Source organism: Panulirus ornatus, chromosome 14, assembly GCF_036320965.1.
Source record: "Panulirus ornatus isolate Po-2019 chromosome 14, ASM3632096v1, whole genome shotgun sequence".
NCBI classification, from domain to species: Eukaryota; Metazoa; Arthropoda; class Malacostraca; order Decapoda; family Palinuridae; genus Panulirus; species Panulirus ornatus.
The window spans coordinates 46,366,586-46,389,701 of record NC_092237.1 but is presented as its reverse complement, the minus strand read 5'-3'; the positions used below and the strand labels follow the sequence as shown (position 1 = coordinate 46,389,701).

Here is a 23,116-nt window from a genome sequence, read left to right as displayed (position 1 = left end):
CACATCTCTCTTACCCTTACGTTACTTACTCGATCAAACCACCTCACACCACACATTGTCCTCAAACATCTCATTTCCAGCACATCCATCCTCCTGCGCACAACTCTATCCATAGCCCACGCCTCGCAACCATACAACATTGTTGGAACCACTATTCCTTCAAACATACCCATTTTTGCTTTCCGAGATAATGTTCTCGACTTCCACACATTCTTCAAGGCTCCCAGGATTTTCGCCCCCTCCCCCACCCAATGATCCACTTCCGCTTCCATGGTTCCATCCGCTGCCAGATCCACTCCCAGATATCTAAAACACTTTACTTCCTCCAGTTTTTCTCCATTCAAACTTACCTCCCAATTGACTTGACCCTCAACCCTACTGTACCTAATAACCTTGCTCTTATTCACATTTACTCTTAACTTTCTTCTTTCACACACTTTACCAAACTCAGACACCAGCTTCTGCAGTTTCTCACATGAATCAGCCACCAGCGCTGTATCATCAGCGAACAACTGACTCACTTCCCAAGCTCTCTCATCCCCAACAGACTTCATACTTGCCCCTCTTTCCAAAACTCTTGCATTCACCTCCCTAACAACCCCATCCATAAACAAATTAAACAACCATGGAGACATCACACACCCCTGCCGCAAACCTACATTCACTGAGAACCAATCACTTTCCTCTCTTCCTACACCTACACATGTCTTACATCCTCGATAAAAACTTTTCACTGCTTCTAACAACTTTCCTCCCACACCATATATTCTTAATACCTTCCACAGAGCATCTCTATCAACTCTATCATATGCCTTCTCCAGATCCATAAATGCTACATACAAATCCATTTGCTTTTCTAAGTATTTCTCACATACATTCTTCAAAGCAAACACCTGATCCACACATCCTCTACCACTTCTGAAACCACACTGCTCTTCCCCAATCTGATGCTCTGTACATGCCTTCACCCTCTCAATCAATACCCTCCCATATAATTTACCAGGAATACTCAACAAACTTATACCTCTGTAATTTGAGCACTCACTCTTATCCCCTTTGCCTTTGTACAATGGCACTATGCACGCATTCCGCCAATCCTCAGGCACCTAACCATGAGTCATACATACATTAAATAACCTTACCAACCAGTCAATAATACAGTCACCCCCTTTTTTAATAAATTCCACTGCAATACCATCCAAACCTGCTGCCTTGCCGGCTTTCATCTTTTATTTGGATAATAATGTACAGCAAGTACTACCATGCACATCTGTACAAGGAAAGTATTTAGTAAACAGGTAAGGTTGTACAGAGGGTGGATGCATTAGAAATGAAATGTTTGAGGACAATATGTGGTGTGAGGTGGTTTGATCAAGTAAGTAATGAAAAGGTAAGAGAGAGGTGTGGAAATAAAAAAGTGTGTGGTTGAGAGAGAAGAAGAGGGCGTGTTGTAGTGGTTTAGACATATGGAGAGAACGAGTGAGGAAAGACTGACAAAGAGGATATATGTGTCAGAGGTGGAGGTAACAAGCAGTGGGAGACCAAATAAATGGTGGAAGGATGGAGTGAAAAATATTTTGGGCGATCTGGGCCCGAACATACAGGAGGGTGAGGTGTGCAAGGAATAGAATGAATTGGAACAAAGTGGTATACCGGGGTCAACGTGCCGTCAGAGGACTGAACCAGGGCATGTGAAACGTCAGGCAAACCATGGAAAGATCTGTGAGTCCTGAATGTGGATAGAGAGCTGTAGTTTTGGTACATTACACATGACAGTTAGAAACTGTGAATGAATGTGGCCTTTTTTGTCCGATTTCCTGGTGCTATCTTGTGAAGCTGGGGGTAGTGATGCTGTTTCCTGTGGGGTAGGGTAGCATCAGGAATGGATGAAGGCAAGTATGAATATGTACATGTGTATATTTGTATATGTGAAGGCAAGTATGAATATGTACATGTGTATATTTGTATATGTAAGTATATATGTATATGTTGGTATGTATATGCATGCATGTGGAGAAAGAATTATCCCTGGGATAGGGAAGAAAGGATACTTCCCACGCATTCCTCACGTGACGCAGAAGGCAACTAAAGGGGACGGGAGCAGGGGGGCTAGAAACCCTCCCCTCCTTGTATTTTAACTTTCTAAAAGGGGAGTGCTCATCCTCCTCGAAGGCTCAGATTGGGGTGTCTAAATGTGTGTGGATGTAACCGAGAAAAAAGGATAGATAGGTAATATGTTTAAGGAAAGGAACCTGGATGTTTTGGCTCTGAGTGAAACGAAGCTCAAGGGTAAAGGGGAAGAGTGGTTTGGGAATGTTTTGGGAGTAAAGTCAGGGGTTGGTGAGAGGACAAGAGCAAGGGAAGGAGTAGCACTACTGAAACAGGAGTGGTGGGAGTATGTGATAGAGTGTAAGAAAGTATAAACTCTAGATTAATATGGGTAAAACTGAGAGTGGATAGAGAGAGATGGGTGATTATTGGTGCATATGCACCTGGGCATGAGAAGAAAGATCATGAGAGGCAAGTGTTCTGGGAGCAGCTGAGAGAGTTTGCAAGTAGTTTTGATACATGAGACCAGGTTATAGTGATGGATGATTTGAATGCAAAGGTGAGTAATGTGGCAGTTGAGGAAATAACTGGTGTACATGGGATGTTCAGTGTTGTACATGGATACAGTGAAGGGCTTGTAGATTTGTGTGCTGAAAAAGGAGTGGTGATTGGGAATACCTGGTTTAAAAAGAGATATGCATAAGTATACATATGGCAAGTAGGAGAGATGGTTAGAGAGCATTACTGGATTACATGTTAATTGATAGGCACGTGAAAGAGAGACTTTTGGATATTAATATGCTGAGAGGTGCAACTGGAGGGATGTCTGATCATTATCTTGTGGAGGCAAAGGTGAAGATTTGTAGAGGTTTTCAGAAAAGAAGATAGAATGTTGGGGTGAAGAGAGTGGCGAGAGTAAGTGAGACTGAGAAGGAGACGTGTGAGGAAGTACCAGGAGAGACTGAGTACAGAATGGAAAAAGGTGAGAACAAAGGATGTAAGGGGAGTGGGGGAGGAATGGGATGTATTTAGGGAAGCAGTGATGGCTTGTGCAAAAGATGCTTGTGGCATGAGAAACGTGGGAGGTGGGCAGATTAGAAAGGGTTGTGATTGGTGGGATGAAGAAGTAAGATTATTAGTGAAAGAGAAGAGAGAGGCATTTGGATGAAGGGAAATAGTGCAAATAAGTGTAAAGAAAAAAAAAGGTCGACAGAGGTGCAAGAGGTGAAAAAGAGGGCAAATGAGAGTTGGGGTGAGAGATTATCATTAAATTTCTGGGAGGATAAAAAGAAGTTTTGGAAGGAGGTAAATAAAGTGCACAAGTCAAGAGATCAAATGAGAACATCGGTGAAGGGGGCTAACAGAGTGAGTATTTTGAAGGTATGTTGACTGTGTTAGATGATAGAGTGGGAGATATAGGGTGTTTTGGTTGAGGTGGTGTGCAAAGTGAGAGGGTTAGAAAGAATTATTTGGTAAACAGAGAAGAGGTAGTAAAAGCTTTGTGGAAAATGAAAGCTGGCAAGGCAGCGGGTGTGGATGGTATTGCACTGGCATTTATTAAAAAAGGGGGTGACTGTGTTGTTGACTGGTTGGTAAGGATATTTAATGTATGTATGACTCAGGAGGATGGATGTGCTGGAAATGAGATGTTTGAGGACAATGTGTGGTGTGAGGTGGTTTGATCGAGTAAGTAACGTAAGGGTAAGAGAGATGTGTGGAAATAAAAAGAGCGTGGTTGAGAGAGCAGAAGAGGGTGTTTTGAAATGGTTTGGGCACATGGAGAGAATGAGTGAGGAAAGATTGACCAAGAGGATATATGTGTCGGAGGTGGAGGGAACGAGGAGAAGAGGGAGACCAAATTGGAGGTGGAAAGATGGAGTGAAAAAGATTTTGTGTGATCGGGGCCTGAACATGCAGGAGGGTGAAAGGAGGGCAAGGAATAGAGTGAATTGGAGCGATGTGGTATACAGGGTTTGACGTGCTGTCAGTGGATTGAATCAAGGCATGTGAAGCGTCTGGGGTAAACCATGGAAAGCTGTGTAGGTATGTATATTTGCGTGTGTGGACGTGTGTATGTACATGTGTATGGGGGGGGGGGGTTGGGCCATTTCTTTCGTCTGTTTCCTTGCGCTACCTCGCAAACGCGGGAGACAGCGACAAAGTATAAAAAAAAAAAAAAAAAAAAAAAAAAAAAAAAAAAAAAAATGACTCATGGTGAGGTGCCTGATGTTGGCGGAATGCATACATAGTGCCAATGTACAAAGGCAAAGGGGATAAAGGTGAGTGCTCAAATTACAGAGGTATAAGTTTGTTGGAGTATTCCTGGGAAATTATATGGGAGGGTATTGATTGAGAGGGTGAAGACATCAAGAGAGCATCAGATTGGGGAAGAGCAGTGTGGTTTCAGAAGTGGTAGAGGATGTGTGGATCAGGTGTTTGCTTTGAAGAATGTATGTGAGAAATACTTAGAAAAGCAAATGGATTTGTATGTAGCATTATGGATCTGGAGAAGGAATATGATAAGAGTTGATAAAGACGCTCTGTGGAAGGTATTAAGAATACACGGTGTGGGAGGCAAGTTATTAGAAGCAGTGAAAGGTTTTTATCAAGGATGTAAAGAATGTGTACGAATAGGGAGGAAAGTGGCTGCTTCTCAGTGAATGTTGGTTTGCAGCAGGGGTGTGTGATGTCTCCATGGTTGTTTAATTCGTTTATGGATGGGGTTGTTAGGGAGGTGAATGCAAGAGTTTTGGAAAGAGGGGCAAGTATGCAGTCTGTTGTGGATGAGAGAGCTTGGGAAGTGAGGCAGCTGTTGTTCACTGATGATACAGCGCTGGTGGCTGATTCGTGTGGGAAACTGCAGAAGCTGGTGACAGAGTTTGGTAAAGTGTGTGAAAGAATGAAGCTGAGAGTAAATGTGAATAAAAGCAAGGTTATCAGGTACAGTAGGGTTGAGGGACAAGTCAATAGGGAGGTAAGTTTGAATGGAGAAAAACTGGAGGAAGTGAAGTGTTTAGATATCTGGGAGTGTATTTGTCAGCGGATGGAACCATGGAAGTGGACGTGAGTCACAGGGTGGGGGAAGGGGCGAAAGTTCTGGAAGCTTGAAAAATTTGTGGAAGGTGAGAACATTATCTCGGAAAGCAAAAATGGGTATGTTTGAAGGAATAGTGGTTCCAACAATGCTATATGGTTGTGAGGCATGGGCTATAGATATAGTTGTGCGGAGAAGGGTGGATGTGTTGGAAATGAGATGTTTGAGGACAAGATGTTGTGCGAGGTGGTTTGATCGAGTAAGTAATGAAATGGTAAGAGAGATGTGTGGTAATAAAAAGAGTGTGGTTGAGAGGGCAGAAGAGGGTGTTTTGAAATAGTTTGGTCACATGGCGAGAATGAGAGAGGAAAGATTGACAAAGAGGATATATGTGTCGGAGGTGAAGGGAACGAGGAGAAGTGGGAGACCAAATTGGAGGTGGAAAGATGGAGTGAAAAAGATTTTGAGTGATCGGTGCCTGAACATGCAGGAGGGTGGAAGGCGGGCAAGGAATAGAGTGAATTGGAATGATGTGATATACCGGGGTCAACGTGCTGTCAATGGATTAAACCAAGGCATGTGAAGCGTCTGGGGTAAACCATGGAAAGTTTTGTGGGGCCTGGATGTGGAAAGGGAGCTGTAGTTTCGGTGCATTATACATGACAGCTAGAGACTGAGTGTGAATGAATATGGCCTTTGTTGTCTTTTCCTAGAGCTACCTCGCAGGGGGGAGGGGGGATGCTATTTTATGTGTGGTGGGGTGGCAACAGGAAAGAATAAAGGCAGCAAGTATGAATATGTTCATGTGTGTGTATGAATATGTCTGTGTATGTATACATAATTATATGCTGAAATGTATAGGTATGTATATGTGCATGTGTGGATATGTATGTATATACATGTGTATGTGGGTGGGTTGGGCCATTCTTTCGTCTGTTTCCTTGCGCTACCACGCTAATGCGGGAGACAGTGACAAAGCAAAATAAATAAAAGTAAATAACATGAGAAGAAAGATCAAGAGAGGCAAGTGTTTTGGGAGCAGCTGAATGAGTGTGTTAGTGGTTTTGATGCACGAGACCGGGTCATAGTGATGGGTGATTTGAATGCAAAGGTGAGTAATGTGGCAGTTGAGGGAATAATTGGTATACATGGGGTGATCAGTGTTGTAAATGGAAATGGTGAAGAGCTTGTAGATTTATGTGCTGAAAAAGGACTGATGATTGGGAATACCTGGTTTAAAAAGCGAGATATACATAAGTATACTTATGTAAGTAGGAGAGATGGCCAGAGAGCGTTATTGGATTACGTGTTAATTGACAGGCATGCGAAAGAGAGACTTTTGGATGTTAATGTGCTGAGAGGTGCAACTGGAGGGATGTCTGATCATTATCTTGTGGAGGCTAAGGTGAAGATTTGTATGGGTTTTCAGAAAAGAAGAGTGAATGTTGGGGTGAAGAGGGTGGTGAGAGTAAGTGAGCTTGAGAAGGAGACCTGTGTGAGGAAGTACCAGGAGAGACTGAGTACAGAATGGAAAAAGGTGAGAACAATGGAAGTAAGGGGAGTGGGGGAGGAATGGGATGTATTTAGGGAATCAGTGATGGATTGCGCAAAAGATGCTTGTGGCATGAGAAGAGTGGGAGGTGGGTTGATTAGAAAGGGTAGTGAGTGGTGGGATGAAGAAGTAAGAGTATTAGTGAAAGAGAAGAGAGAGGCATTTGGACGATTTTTGCAGGGAAAAAATGCAATTGAGTGGGAGATGTATAAAAGAAAGAGACAGGAGGTCAAGAGAAAGGTGCAAGAGGTGAAAAAAAGGGCAAATGAGAGTTTGGGTGAGAGAGTATCATTAAATTTTAGGGAGAATAAAAAGATGTTCTGGAAGGAGGTAAATAAAGTGCGTAAGACAAGGGAGCAAATGGGAACTTCGGTGAAGGGCGCAAGTGGGGAGGTGATAACAAGTAGTGGTGATGTGAGAAGGAGATGGAGTGAGTATTTTGAAGGTTTGTTGAATGTGTTTGATGATAGAGTGGCAGATATAGGGTGTTTTGGTCAAGGTGGTGTGCAAAGTGAGAGGGTTAGGGAAAATGATTTGGTAAACAGAGAAGAGGTAGTGAAAGCTTTGCGGAAGATGAAAGCCGGCAAGGCAGCAGGTTTGGATGGTACTGCAGTGGAATTTATTAAAAAAGGGGGTGACTGTATTGTTGACTGGTTGGTAAGGTTATTTAATGTATGTATGACTCATGGTGAGGTGCCTGAGGATTGGCAGAATGCGTGCATAGTGCCATTGTACAAAGGCAAAGGGGATAAGAGTGAGTGCTCAAATTACAGAGGTATAAGTTTGTTGAGTATTCCTGGTAAATTATATGGGAGGGTATTGATTGAGAGGGTGAAGGCATGTACAGAGCATCAGATTGGGGAAGAGCAGTGTGGTTTCAGAAGTGGTAGAGGATGTGTGGATCAGGTGTTTGCTTTGAAGAATGTATGTGAGAAATACTTAGAAAAGCAAATGGATTTGTATGTAGCATTTATGGATCTGGAGAAGGCATATGATAGAGTTGATAGAGATGCTCTGTGGAAGGTATTAAGAATATATGGTGTGGGAGGAAAGTTGTTAGAAGCAGTGAAAAGTTTTTATCGAGGATGTAAGGCATGTGTACGTGTAGGAAGAGAGGAAAGTGATTGGTTCTCAGTGAATGTAGGTTTGCGGCAGGGGTGTGTGATGTCTCCATGGTTGTTTAATTTGTTTATGGATGGGGTTGTTAGGGAGGTAAATGCAAGAGTTTTGGAAAGAGGGGCAAGTATGAAGTCTGTTGGGGATGAGAGAGCCTGGGAAGTGAGTCAGTTGTTGTTCGCTGATGATACAGCGCTGGTGGCTGATTCATGTGAGAAACTGCAGAAGCTGGTGACTGAGTTTGGAAAAGTGTGTGGAAGAAGAAAGTTAAGAGTAAATGTGAATGAGAGCAAGGTTATTAGGTACAGTAGGGTTGAGGGTCAAGTCAATTGGGAGGTGAGTTTGAATGGAGAAAAACTGGAGGAAGTGAAGTGTTTTAGATATCTGGGAGTGGATCTGGCAGCGGATGGAACCATGGAAGCGGAAGTGGATCATAGGGTGGGGGAGGGGGCGAAAATCCTGGGGGCCTTGAAGAATGTGTGGAAGTCGAGAACATTATCTCGGAAAGCAAAAATGGGTATGTTTGAAGGAATAGTGGTTCCAACAATGTTGTATGGTTGCGAGGCGTGGGCTATGGATAGAGTTGTGCGCAGGAGGATGGATGTGCTGGAAATGAGATGTTTGAGGACAATGTGTGGTGTGAGGTGGTTTGATCGAGTGAATAACGTAAGGGTAAGAGAGATGTGTGGAAATAAAAAGAGCATGGTTGAGAGAGCAGAAGAGGGTGTTTTGAAGTGGTTTGGGCACATGGAGAGGATGAGTGAGGAAAGATTGACCAAGAGGATATATGTGTCGGAGGTGGAGGGAACAAGGAGAAGAGGGAGACCAAATTGGAGGTGGAAAGATGGAGTGAAAAAGATTTTGTGTGATCGGGGCCTGAACATGCAGGAGGGTGAAAGGAGGGCAAGGAATAGAGTGAATTGGAGCAATGTGGTATACCGGGGTTGACGTGCTGTCAGTGGATTGAAGCAGGGCATGTGAAGCGTCTGGGGTAAACCATGGAAAGCTGTGTAGGTATGTATATTTGCGTGTGTGGACGTATGTATATACATGTGTATGGGGGGGGGTTGGGCCATTTCTTTCGTCTGTTTCCTTGCGCTACCTCGCAAACGCGGGAGACAGCGACAAAGTATAATAAAAGAATAAAAAAAAAAAACATGTACGTATATGAGCATGTATGTATATGGGTGGATGGGTCTTTCTTTGTTTCTGGCACTACCTTGCTAGCACAGGAAGCAGCAGTCAAGTATAATAAATAAATAAATAAATAGTACTTGTGTCATTTGGATATATCATCATTTTCTACAATTACTAGTAATTCTTAACTTTGCATTACGTAAGAACCTAATATAGTCTATCCCAATATTCAACAAGTTCAAGCTGAATGTAATGAATGTAATTACCCTGCATCCAAGCATTTACACATCATGTAGCACTTTTACTTGTCCCAATTTTCACTGCTATTTTTGATTATGTGTATTGTTATTAGTTCATGACTTAGGTACAAACCTACTGATGAGAGGTATGTACAAACATAAATACACAAAAACAGGATATACCTTATTTTCTTCAAATACACTAGTGTTACTATATTTTGTCTATTGCTTATTCAATTTCATATCATTTCACCCATACCAAATTTACCTTCATTGTTAAAAATACATATAATCTCTCAATGTGGTCAGCCAGGAAGGCACATAAATTTATTGTTAGTGCAAGATAAATTCATTTCACATGTTTTCTGTTGCTTTGTGGAAGGTTAAGAGTATATGGTGTGGGAGGTAAGTTGCTAGAAGCAGTGAAAAGTTTTTATCAAGGATGTAGGAAGAGAGGAAAGTGACTGGTTCCCAGTGAATGTTGGTTTGCAGCAGGGGTAAGTGATGTCTCCATGGTTGGTTAACTTGTTTATGGATGGGGTGGTTAGGGAGGTGAATGCAAGAGTTTTGGAGAAAGGGGCAAGTATGCAGACTGTTGTGGATGATAGGGCTTAGGAAGTGAGTCAGTTATTGTTCGTTGATGATACTGCGCTGGTGGCTGATTCAGGTGAGAAACTGGAGAAGTTGGTGACTGAGTTCGGTAAAGTGTGTGAAAGAAAAAAGTTGAGAGTAAATGTGAATATGAGCAAGGTTATTTATTAGGTTCAGTAGGGTTGGGAGACAAGTTAATTGGGAAGTAAGTCTGAATGGAGAAAAACTGGAGGAAGTGAAGTGTTTTAGATACGTGAATGAAAGGGACAACCAGGGTGTGCTGAAATGGGTTGGGGATATAAAGAGGGTGTATTAAGAAAGAATGACAAAGATGATACATGTGTCACAAGAAGAGGAAACAAGGAAGAAATGCTGTAATGGAGAGAGATGTACTGGGGTCAAAAATATTTAGTGATGCGAAATATGATGGTGGGATGTACTGTTAATGGTTTAAAGAAGGGCATATGAAGGGGTTAATGTTAACTATGATAATGCAGGCCCCCCTCTGCATATTGTGGATAGGGTCCCTTTTTTTTCCTGATAAACTTTTGAAACCTGAAATCTAAGGGTTAACCAAGGAAAAGTCTGCAATGCTAGGCTACGAATGGTAAACTATGGTTTCAGTACATTTCACACAACATTTAGATATTAGATGTGTGCAAAGGAGGCTGTTAGTCTCTTCTTGATGTTACCATAAGGTGGACAAAACACATGGGGAAAATCTCTAAAATACAAAAAATAACCTAACTGCATGGGACTGCCCTTTACCAGCGAAGGTCATATATAGACCAAAGTCTCCATATTACAGTAATCAATACTTATCTTCGTTGAGTATATAACTTCTTAAACCAAAAAGCTTGCTTATCAACAAAGTTAATGGTGCACTTTTTTTAATTACTTAAAGTATACTTTGATAAAACATGATGGAATCTGAAGAACTACAACTTTGTATGCGATATCTAGATATGATTGCATCTCGCTTTTAAGTTATTAACCTCACCTGTCAACATCAGTCTCATGCTTATCCGTTTCTGCAGCTGTGTCTGGACTGTCAAGTAAGTCATCTACATCAGATTTCTTATCTTGATCATCTTGTTCTTTTTCCTCATCCTCATCCTTAATCTTTTTCTTCTTTTTCTTTTTCTTTTCATAGCCTGCACCTCGGTACTCATACTGTAAATGCAAGGTTGCTAATTGTGCTAAGTGCAGGAGTGATGTGACAGATACCTATCAATTTGCTTGTGTGGGTTTAGTTGTATGATAAAATAATGTGCCATCTACTGTGCCACACACAAAAATAAACCACATTACTGTAAATGAGACTTGGGAATTGCAATGCACTATTACTCTACATGTGAAATTCTGTTTCGTTAAGTTCTTACTTCAAAGTTATCACAGGTTTGTTTAACAAATTAAGTAACTCACTCTGTTACTCAAGTATGGACTACAAAAAACAGTTATAAAAAGGATGCATCAGTATAATTATGAAAAGCCATTAATACTACTTAATGCAAAGATGAACTCTTAGATGTAAAAAACTTACATGATATAGAGGCCAGAATGATGCAAAGAATCCAACATCTTCAGTAAGGTTTGGTAACAACCACAGATGATGAACACCCATGGTCAACAACCAAATGATGATAAACACAATGAAGCGTAGCACAGCCAAGCCCAAAATCACACCCAAGAATCCAGCTGCTGCAACGCTCAAGTAATATACTCCTTTCCTGTGAATGGTTATATTCTATACAAACATGTACTTGCAAGTGAAGAAAATACACAAAGCTTAGTCATTCCTCCATTTTCAGTGGGTCTATCTGATTTTCCGTAAAAGACTAATACTTCATTTACATCTTTAAGTTAAGAAAATCAGCTTTAACTCCCGATCAGAACCTGCAGTCTTCTGAAACTGTAAATGCAGCTTTAAACACGTAAAGCACAGTGGTACCATGCACAATCGTCCTTTAATGCTTTAGTCACTGGCTGCAACTGCATTCCAAATAGACTGGCCTCTACACATATTAAGTTTTAGCCACATATACAGGTCCACAAAACTATACAAATGTACTCAATATCAAAAGAGTTCTAATGAAAATTATCAAAATATCTGCAGCAATAATGATTGCAAGATGTTCTCAATAATGATCAAAAGGACATACAAATTGGCTTGCATAGTATAACAATTACCAAAATATGTTCAGTAAAAAAGGGAGCACTATTCAAATTCATCAAATACAACCAGAAAAAAAAATCTTGAAAAACTTTCCTTACACATATCTGTTAAGTGATGCATGTTTGTGTATATGTGAACTGTATGTATCATAAATAGAGGATTAAAGCTTTCAGATCACTGTTTCACTTCGGGAACACTGACATTTTGGGGGACATATATGGTAAATGCATGCTTGACATCAGATAATTGTGTAAAGTTGTAAACAGTAAGAAAACTCTAAATACCTATGATCAGTAGTTTGCAAAGAATTTAAAGGTCGGTATACTTTTGCATTTTGGGCTCTTCACATTCTAAAAGAACCGTGTCTGATTATGAAATATAAGCTAAAGACCTCTCAGATTGCTAGCTTGAGTTATCATTGAGTAAAGAATAACATCATGAGTATATCTTTCTGACAACCTATTTACCTACCCCAGGAGAGTTATCCAATAGCAAATTAATTCACTTTCAATGTTCCTTTTTTTCTTTTTTTTTTTACATATTCGCCATTTCCCGTGTTGACAAGGTAGCGTTAAGAACAAAGGACTGAGCCTTAGAGGGAATATCCTCACTTGGCCCCCTTCTCTGTTATTTCTTTTGGAAAATTTAAAAAAACAGGAGGGGAGGATTTCCAGCCTCACGCTCCCTCCTCTTTTAGTCACCTTTTCTAACACGCAGGGAATAACCAGTTTATAAAAAAGACAGCATAACAAAAGACCTCTTACACTGATGAAACCCCATTCTACCGTAATCCATACATCATCACCTTATTCTGTACTGCTTCTCTATACTCTGAGTAAATACATCTTTTTTAATATTCTTTAAACTAATCTTTCCGCATGTCTTTACACCTTATTAACCCATACTCTTATCTTAATCCACCATTCCCTTCAACTCCCCAAATCTTTCAAACTTCCTTATCCCTTGCTGTGTTCATCAACTAACTTCACATCGTCCTCTTAGATTTATGATGAGCTACAATCTCACCATACATTTCATTTATGAATCCACATTTCACTGGCAACCAAAAGTATGTAACATAATGAAAGTTTATTTCATAATGAAAACTTACCGAACACTCGGTGGCCAAAGAGGGAAGAGACAAACTGCAATGGCACCAAAAAGGCAGAGGCCACCTACAATATAATACCAAAACGGAATGGGGTCGTACATCCAAACGTAGGCATCGGGTCCATCAACAAACACCTGCAAAGTTAATTTTTCCCTTGATATTTTTTTCTTTATACAAGTACACACAAACACATATGTATGCTAGGGAAAGGTGTCATTCCTACAATGAACAGAAATCAGGACATATTACCCTACATGAACAAACAAATGAAAAATAATTTATTTTTGTAAGTTTCCCAGTTCTTGTGTAGCAACAGGTCAGGATCAGATGAAGAAAAGCCTCGCATCCAGCTGTCACATACAATGCACTAAAAATCAGAGCCCCCTATTCACAGCAAAGCCTAACAAGTATTCCATGGTTTCCCATGAAAACTTCACATCCCATGCTTAATTCCGCTGACCACATGTTACTTCCACATACTGTATATCATCACATAGCTCCAGTTCACTCTATCCCATCCATGCCTTACATCCTCCTGCATGTTCAGGCCCCAGTCGCTCATAGCATATCTCCTTATTGGTTTTCCACATCTTGTTCCATCTGCTTCTCAGCTTCTCCTCACTCATCCTCTCCAGAGGTCCAAACCATTTCTGCACATACTCTTCAGCTTTCTCATACATACTCCTATTACTATCACAACTCCCTTTTTTTCCCGTAATATTTCTGATTCAATCAACCCTCCTAAAACCACACTCAGTCCTCAAGCATTTCATTTTCAATCTATCCTCCCTCTACCACTTTTTTACCTAATGTCCGAGTTTTACATCCACACAACAATGTCAGGACTAAAATATCATCATACATAACCATCTTTGCCCCCTACAGATATCACATAAGGCCCATGAATAGAACTATGTCAAGACCACTATACCATCTTCACCCATCAAAGATTTTATCTTGGGCCCATGCCTCAAAACCATACAAAACCATTGAGACCACTAAACCAACGAACATACCCATATTTGCCCCTCTCTTTTCACACATTTCAATGTGCTAAGGGCCTTAGCCCCCTTACCCACCCTATGGTTTTCTTCAGCTCCTATGGTTACAACTATTGCCATGTCCACTGCCACGTATCTGAAAGACTCCTCTTTTAAAATTTTTAGACAAGAAATCAAGAAATGAAGGAATTAAGACAAATTGATGGAGTGGTCAGAGATGTGGCACATGGATTTCAACATGGACAAGTGCAAAGTGAAATGCACAAAGTTTTATATCTACAAGCAAGGCTTTTTTCCGCATTCCTTCATATTTCATTTTATTTTTTTATTATACTTAGTCACTATCTCCCGCGGTAGCAAGGTAGCACAATGAAAAAGACAAAAGAATGGCCCAACCCATCCACATTTATACATAAACGCCCACACATGCACAAACCTATACATTTCAACATAAACATACATATACATACACAGATATACATATACACACACGCACATATTCATACTTGCTGCCTTCATCAATTCCCGTTGCAACCATGCCCCACATGAAATGTTAACCCCCCTTCCCCCTCGCGCGCGTGCGAGGTAGTGCTAGGAAAAGAACAGAGGCCACATTCGTTCACACTCAGTCTCTAGCTGTCATGTGTAATGCACCAAAACCACTGCTCCCTTTCCACATCCAGCCCCACAAAACTTTCCATGGTTTATCCCAGAAGCTTCACATGCCCTGGTTCAATCCATTCACAGCATGTCGACCGCAGTACACCACATCGTTCCAATTCACTCTATTCCTTGCACGCCTTTCGCCCTCCTGCATGTTCAGGCCCCGATCGCTTAAAATCTTTCTCATTTCATCCTTCCACCTCCAATTTCTTCTCCCACTTCTTGTTCCCTCCACCTCTGACACATATATTCTCTTTATCAATCTTTCCTCACTCATTCTCTCCATGTGACCAAACCATTTCAATACACCCTCTTATGCTCTCTCAACCACACTCTTTTTATTACCACACGTCTCTCTTACCCTCTCATTACTTACTTGATCAAACCACCTCACATCACACACTGTCCTCAAACATTTCATTTCCAACACATCCACCCTCCTCCACACAACCTTATCTGTTGCCCATGCCTCGCAACCATAAAACATTGTTGGAACCGCTATTCCTCCAAACATACCCATTTTTGCTCTCCGAGATAATGTTCTTGCCTTCCACACATTCTTCAATGCTCCCAGAACCTTCATCCCCTCCCCCACCCTGTGACCCACTTCCGCTTCCATGGTTCCATCCGCTGCCAAATCCACTCCCAGATATCTAAAACACTTCTCTTCCTCCAGTTTTTCTCCATTCAAACTTACCTCCCAATTAACTTGTCCCTATCAACCTATTCACATTTACTCTCAGCTTCCTTCTTTCACACACTTTACCAAACTCAATCACCAGCTTTTGCAGTTTCTCATCCGAATCAGCCACCAGCGCTGTATCATCAGCGAACAACAACTGACTCACTTCCCAAGCCCTTTCATCCACAACAGACTGCATACTTGCCCCTCTCTCCAAAACTCTTGCATTCACCTCCCTAACAATCCCATCATCCATAAACAAATTAAACAACCATGGAGACATCACGCACCCCTGCCATAAACCGACATTCACCGAGAACCAATCACTTTCCTCTTCCTGTTCATACACGTCTAACATCCTCGATGAAAACTTTTCACTGCTTCACTTGCCTCCCACACCATATATTCTTAATACCTTCCACTGAGCATATCTATCAACTCTATCTATCTTTTCCAGATCCATAAATGCTACATACAAATACATTTGTTTTTCTAAGTATTTCTCACATACATTCTTCAAAGCAAACACCTGATCCACACATCCTCTACCACTTCTGAAACCACACTGCTCTTCCCCAATCTGATGCTCTGTACATGCCTTCGCCCTCTCAATCAATACCCTCCCATATAATTTACCAGGAATAATCAACAAACTTATACCTCTAATGTGAACACTCACCTTTATCCCCTTTGCCTTTGTACAATGGCACTATGCATGCATTCCACCAATAGTCAGGCACTCCACCACGAGCCATACATACATTAAATATCCTTACCAAACAGCCAACAACACAGTCACCCCTTTTTTTATAAATTCCACTGCAATACCATCCAAACCCGCCGCCTTGTGCCAGGTCTGGATGGGAATATATGGGCAGTATTTTTTCATACTTGAGCGATATTTCTCGCATTAGCGAGGTAGTGCCAGGAATGGACAAAGAAAGACCACATCTGCTCATGCCCCTCTTTGTCACCTTCTACAACATGCAGAGAATAGGTAGGCAGTAATCTTTCTCCCCTATCCCTAGTAGGGAGTAACCTTTCTCCTCTATCCAGTTATCATATCTTTTAAATGCACTCAGAAAAATGAAATAACTGACATTGTTCCAAACAACTTGAATATTGGTGAATCTATGTCAAAAATGCTCCTCACCCTACAAAATACTGGGTATTCTATGTTTAGCTCTATTAAGTACAATACTAGTATCCTAAGTGAGTTTAAAAACATTTTAAATCATAAAAACTCAAGAAAAGTGATAATTCATTCTATTATTTAGCATGTACTGAAGTTATTAAATATATAGTATTCAATGTGATTTCAATTACTTGGTCATTTCAGATTTTACTTTAACTTGTATAAACTTACTTGTTCTAAATGCATGTCCAATTTGATCTTTGACTTTTTCTTCTTCTTCTTCTCTTTATCTTTTTCTTCATCTTTTTCCTTCACCTCCTTATCATCATTATCAATATCCTCAACTTCCTGCTTGACCTCCTCTTCTTCCTCACCATTTTCTTTTTCTTCAGTTTTTGCCTTTTTTTCCTCCTTTTCTTTCTTCTTCTCTACTTCTTTCTTCTTCTCTTCCTTTTCCTTTTCTTTTTTCTTTTTCAGATCCTTTGGCTTCAAGTCCTTATCTGTGATTGGTATCTTCTTAGCACGGTGAAAGAATTTGTGCTTTAAGAGCCTAAAAGAAAAGAAAATCTTAAGGATAAAAATATTAAGGACATAAAAAGTGCAAAAATGTAATGAATATGAACTGCAAAAAACTACAACATTCAAGAGGTCTAGCAATAACCAGAGAGTAATTTCCAAAATTTAAATAAATGCACATGCAAACAAAACAGTCCCATGCCAACACAGGTGAATAAACACTTTCATAAGTGGGTGAAAACAAAAAAAGCTTGAGCTGAACACTATTTCTCTGATGCCTGTTCCCAAATGGAACTCTCCAAATGGAACTCTCTGAAAGGGGTAGCCACAGCAATGGAGTCTCCATAACTATTGAACTCCAGTGCTGCTTCTTAGCCTTCATGCTTCATCCTTAACTGACCACTGGTAGTGTTTGCATGGGCTCCAACCAAATGTTCCTACCTACCACCTCTACTAAATGTTTCCACCTAATGCTCCTACCTACTACTATTACTACTATGTATTGCTCCAGATATTTTGCCAAAAGGAAGGGCTAGCACATAGTGCTCACCACAGGAAAATGTAGACTAAGGAAGAATGAGCTGTGCAAATTATGTGTAATAAAATTTTATGTATGACAAGGAGAGATTGTATGTTTGTGAGCAGAATGCCAGTAATTCACATGTAGGTAAGGCAGAAAGGAAAGTCAGCTACCTGGGCCAAATGAGTGCTACATGACACCCACTGAAGTGCTGGCTCACTATGCAACCGTCACTAACCTTCCGAATACTTATGGAGGTATTACTGGTAATATACCTCCCTATTCTTTGGCTGCCTACCAACTACTACACCTAATTCAAGGGTTCTCAACCAGGCAAGAATTCTAACTGGGACCACAGATTGTACATAATCTACAGGACATCAAACTTTACTGAATGTCCGAGATTACATTAAAAATAAAGATAAATATTTAATTTTCTAATGTGAAAATATTCCATCTATAGTTATCTTTGACTTTTTCTTGTTTTTCATTTACATATTATTTGGAATGCACCTTCTCAGCCAGACAATCTGGAAAGGGGGGAATGACATGCTGACACATGGGGAAAAGGGTGCATGGGGCAAAAAAAGTTGAATCACTGACCTAAATGCTCATACACACAAAAAACTTCACAGGTATACACATATGCAAATGGGTAAGAAATGGACAGCTAAATTTTCTGATGCCCTTACAATGGAGAACAAACAGGATGGAGTGGCTTAACCATAAAAACACAAACAAGACTGAGCACAGACCAAGGATAGCATTACACTGTCAAACAAGTAAAACACTAAAGAATCTTAAAATATACAAGGTGTAGAGACCTCATGAAATCTCTCAATACAAGCTCTCCCCTAATTACAACCCATGCGACATGACCATCCGTACATATGGCTGGGAAAAAATCAAAATCAAAATGATGAAATATGAACTAAAGAATCTTAAATACAAGGGAAACAGAAACTAAACAATCATAAAAGTCTGATTAATAAAAAACAAGATAATCATAATAGAAATTGAGTAGGATAAAAGAATGCTGTACAGGTATTCAAATTCTACATGCCATGCTGACATACGTCCGACTTATCTCCATTTTAAGATCCACCGGTCGGTCAGAACGGACTCAAACAAACGTCAGGGATGGGGTGTACATATTAAAGACTGAACAAAATTACAAAAAAATGATGGATCTCTTTAACCATAAATTTTATAAAATCAAAGATATACATGGAGAAATATGAAAATGAAAATCAATTCCTTCGTCTACCTTTGTTTCGCTGTAAAGGAATGTTGAAGTGAGTTTCTGGTGGCTGCCCAGTTGGTGCCTTAGTGTGTAGTATGTGGGGGAAGGGGAGGGGAAAAGAATGAGCAGTGTCTGATATGGAGGAAGGAGCAAGGAATCAGGGGAGTACTGTCTTGGTGTGAAATCTTTAAAGGAATGGGTGGATTTTTTTGTCTTACATGATGTAATATCACAGTTGATAGTGCACAGATATAACATGCTGTATGTCGCAGTTAGGATATCCAAACTATCAAGTGAATAACTGAAACAGAGAAAATAAGTTTACCCAAGAATTACTATATGAAAAGCAGATGGCACAGGGAGACAATAAATTAAGAGTCATCCATACTGACAGGGATCAAACTAAGGGCCTTGAACCATACAAGATGGAATGATGAGGCCTACGGGGACAATTCGAAACAGCGGTGCAGAGATCATCTCTCATATGATGTATGTCACAGATGATCAGTAACATACAAATCAAGTATGTGACATTTTAAACTCTAATAATCTTTGTTTTCCTTTCCCACAGTCAAACTTCATGCTTTTTCAAGTTCTAAAAATAATGTATTTAACCTTACAATTTCAAAGATATTGATAAGAAAACAAAGAAATCACTTTAAAAGTATATTTCACCCACCAGTATCATTCTGATAATATGCATTAATTCTGTAGCTGGGTCAGTACAAAGCACAAAGAAGTGCTGGAATGAAGCATGAGTGACAAGGGAGTTGCTAACAAGTATGTGTTATCATTCATTTTTCTACATAGATATATTGATTACTGACCACTATTATTCTTTTTCATATAATAAATCTTTTCTTGTTATCATTGATATGATTCATTATTATTTTTCATCAAACTTAACCGCTGTCTCCTGTGTTAGCAAGGTAGCGCAAGGAAACAGACGAGGAATGACCCACATACACATGTATATACATAAATGCCCAAACATGCACATATACATACATATACATTTCAACATATACATACACAGACATATATATATATATATATACATGTACATATCCATACTTGCTGCCTTCATCCATTTCCTGTCACCACCCTACCACACACAATTTATTGACAGTTCCCTTTAAAATGGGAAAATTATAAAAAGATTGTGATAGCAACATGTTCACCTATTTAGCTTGCCTTTTTTTGGCATCACTTTTGTACAAAACGGTCTGAATAGGGGAATCTTTTAATGTTCATACTGTTTGGTGTTTGTAGTTTCATGACTGTTGCTTCTGAAAACAGCAAGAATTACTACAATTCACTACTTTCATCACTAATGCCAGCATTAGCTGAAATACCATTGACAGACCTATGTAAAGAAAAAAAAGATGACAAAATTACCGACCATGTAGCTAAATGCAGTGTTGTCAGAATAAGGCATTGCAATGGGCGATCACTATCAACAGTGTCTTCAGTTGTGCTAGGTACACTTTCTTCTGCCACGTCTTGATTTCTTTCAATGTTAGAAGAGTTACTGTTCATAACATTACTCTCCACATGATCTGAAGACAGATTATCATCACATATCTGAGGATCATCTTAAGTCTGGTCCTCTAAACCTAGCAAAAGCTGCTGAATTTTCTCCCTAAAAAACTTACTGAATTGTGCATTCTTTGGCTTGGCTGAAAGGTGACTGACAGCGAGGAGAAATATTATTCACTGCCAACTCGGCAACCACCTGGCAGGTAGCCTACATATTCAGAGATCTGCATCTAGAAGAGCCACTCACCTCATGAGGAGTTTAAAGGTTAAGGGTTAAAGATCTGTGTATGACTGCCAAGACAGTGGAGCAGACCAACTGTTATACCATTTTTGAGAAAAGAGACAGGAAAATACATTCAACTACAGAGAAGTATCTCTGATGGGTGTTGTTTATAGAATTATAGAAATAATAAACAAATAAAGCTGTGACTGCAGAGGAGAAACTACTGCACCTATATGAAAAGCATAAAAAATTCAAGGAAAATGGTCTACATAAATCTAGATTTCTTAAAAAGTAAGCCTTGGCCTACATAAATGAGAAGGGCTGGCAGACTGTTCTTAATTTGCCAAAATGCATTTGCTACTACTACCATAAAGGTGTTTGGAATAGATGGATAAATATTTTTCAAGTAGATGCGAGACAGAGAGCTTAAAATTATATAAGCAAAAGTGAAAAAGGAATACATGTCAGAGGTGCCTGGCATTGCAAGGTTTAGTGCTAGATCTGATGTTATACCAGATCTAAGTAAATGAATAACTAAAAAGAACTTGAATTACTCTTGAATATATTTGCTAATGATGCGTAAGTTTTGAGTAAATGTAAGAGTTTAGGACTGTGGTAACCTACAAAGAGACGAGGAAAAACTTCAGAGGTGTTCTGATACATGGCTGATGAAGTTCAACCTCACCAAATAAAAAGTTATAAAGATGGGACACATAGGAAGAGAACCAATTGTGAACATTACCTTTGTACCCCTTGTCTTTATACAATGGCACTAAGCATGTATTTTGTCAATTTTCAGGCACCTCACCACAATCAATACATACACAGAAAATACTAACAAACCAATCAATATCAGAGTCACCCTTTTCTGATGAAACTCAACTGGATATCATCTCTTCTAGTTGCCTAGTCACATTATATTTTACACAAGGTGTTCAACACCTTTCTCTTCACCAAACCACCAAACCTTCAAAAAAATGCATGGCAATTAAAAAAAAACACTTAAGATAACCAGAAATGTTTCATCATCAAAGGGAGAGAATAAGAATGGGCTTATGATAATTATAATAGAAAATAAGAAAAATGGATGAGTTGTGTATAAAGGAAGAAAAAGAAAAAAGAAAAAGGTATCTGACACCTGCCCACAACAATGCTTGAAGAAACTCGAGGGAGAATTTGAACTGAACGGATGTGAAACAGGGAAGAATGTTAATTGCAGAAGGACGCCAGGATACTACACTATGCTAATGGGAATGCGAGTTTGTTAGTAATGAAATGAAGAAACAGCAGGTGTCGTAATAACAAGAAAGTGATGAAATGCCTTACTAAGAGGTCCTGGTGTATCATAGGAACCAAGCACAGTCATGATGATGATTCTTGTATTTCTATTGCTCCAACAAGTAATTAAAGGCAAGTTGTATTCACCACTGATGAAGAAATTAAACTAGGAGATGCCTGAGAGTGAAAATAAAGCATCCACAATAGTCCTTCAGTACATGTTTATGAAGTGCTCAATACTCAAAAACACCTCAATGATCTAAGCTGCTCCCTGTGTACAAAGAGAGTTATGAGTGGTTCTAATTTGTATGTTTGTTTGGTTACATTGTAAGTGAGCCAATATTCACTGAAAATTGGAATTACGTGAAATCCTGAGATTACACATCAGAAGATACATCGTAGTGTTCACTTGCTTTTGTTGTCAGGAGGAAATTGCTCTACAAATGCTGATCCTGCAAAGTTTACTCTGATGGGTTTCAACCTAATGTCAAGGAGCAAAATCTTATACCATAAGAAAATCATGATCCTTATGGGATGGGGCCACTGTTTACCACAATAAACTGTTGCTAGAGGTTTTGAGGTGTTTTGTATAGGACTGATGAGCAATAAAGACAAAAAAGTTCATGAAAAGTGAGACACCATACCACCTAAGAAATCAAGACCCATCACTTTTTTTAATGACGAAAACCAATTACCTATTTATCTATATCTCTGATGCCTGTTCCAATTGGAACTCCCTCTAAGGAGTGGCCACAGCAATAGAGTCTCCATAACTAAAGAACTCCAGCACTGCATCTTAGCCTTTTGTACCTCACCCTTAACAGGCCACTGGCAGAAGGCAAGTCTAGCACAGTTTTTGCAAAGGCTCCTACCTAATGTTACTATTGACTACTTCTATTTACTAACACATCTACTTAACGCTCCTTCCTAAATGTTCCTAACTTCTACTTCTATCGAATGCTCCTACCATTATGCCAAAGAGCAAGCTAAGCACACAGTGCTCACCACAGAAAAATCTAGAGTTAAAAAGAATGATCTGCATGAGTTAAGTGTTGTCAATTGTTCCATATGACACACAATATGGTCTAAGATCACCCTTAATCTCATGACCAATGCCATGGGTATGAAAACATTCCAACCCTAAGCCCTGCGAGCTCTTGATTATTTGTAGAGAAATACCTCTCTATGATGGGTTTTCCTTATCTCTTCTACGTGCCACTCTTCAGTTATGTAATACTCCCACTCCTCCAAAATCCATCAACTGCACAGTGAAACATGGCCAGGTTTTTAAGGTAGACTAGAATTGTCTTA

At 39.8% G+C, this 23,116-nt stretch overlaps 1 protein-coding gene across 5 annotated transcripts in view; it reads right to left on the bottom strand.

Moving 5' to 3' along the window:
• The window catches only part of Trp1 (translocation protein 1), an 84,149-nt gene that overhangs the window by 3,944 nt on the left and 57,089 nt on the right, over nucleotides 1-23,116 (bottom strand). For 4 of the 5 annotated variants that reach the window (XM_071669775.1, XM_071669773.1, XM_071669774.1 and 1 more), the window contains 4 exons: nucleotides 16,718-17,036; nucleotides 13,006-13,139; nucleotides 11,262-11,448; nucleotides 10,719-10,891 (listed from right to left, as the gene is read on the bottom strand). In XM_071669775.1, the coding sequence (XP_071525876.1) occupies nucleotides 10,719-10,891; nucleotides 11,262-11,448; nucleotides 13,006-13,139; nucleotides 16,718-17,036 (813 nt within the window). Of the gene's footprint in view, nucleotides 1-10,718; nucleotides 10,892-11,261; nucleotides 11,449-13,005; nucleotides 13,140-16,717; nucleotides 17,037-20,167; nucleotides 20,320-23,116 lie in introns of those variants that run through there. The other variant, XM_071669777.1, reaches the window with a different exon arrangement.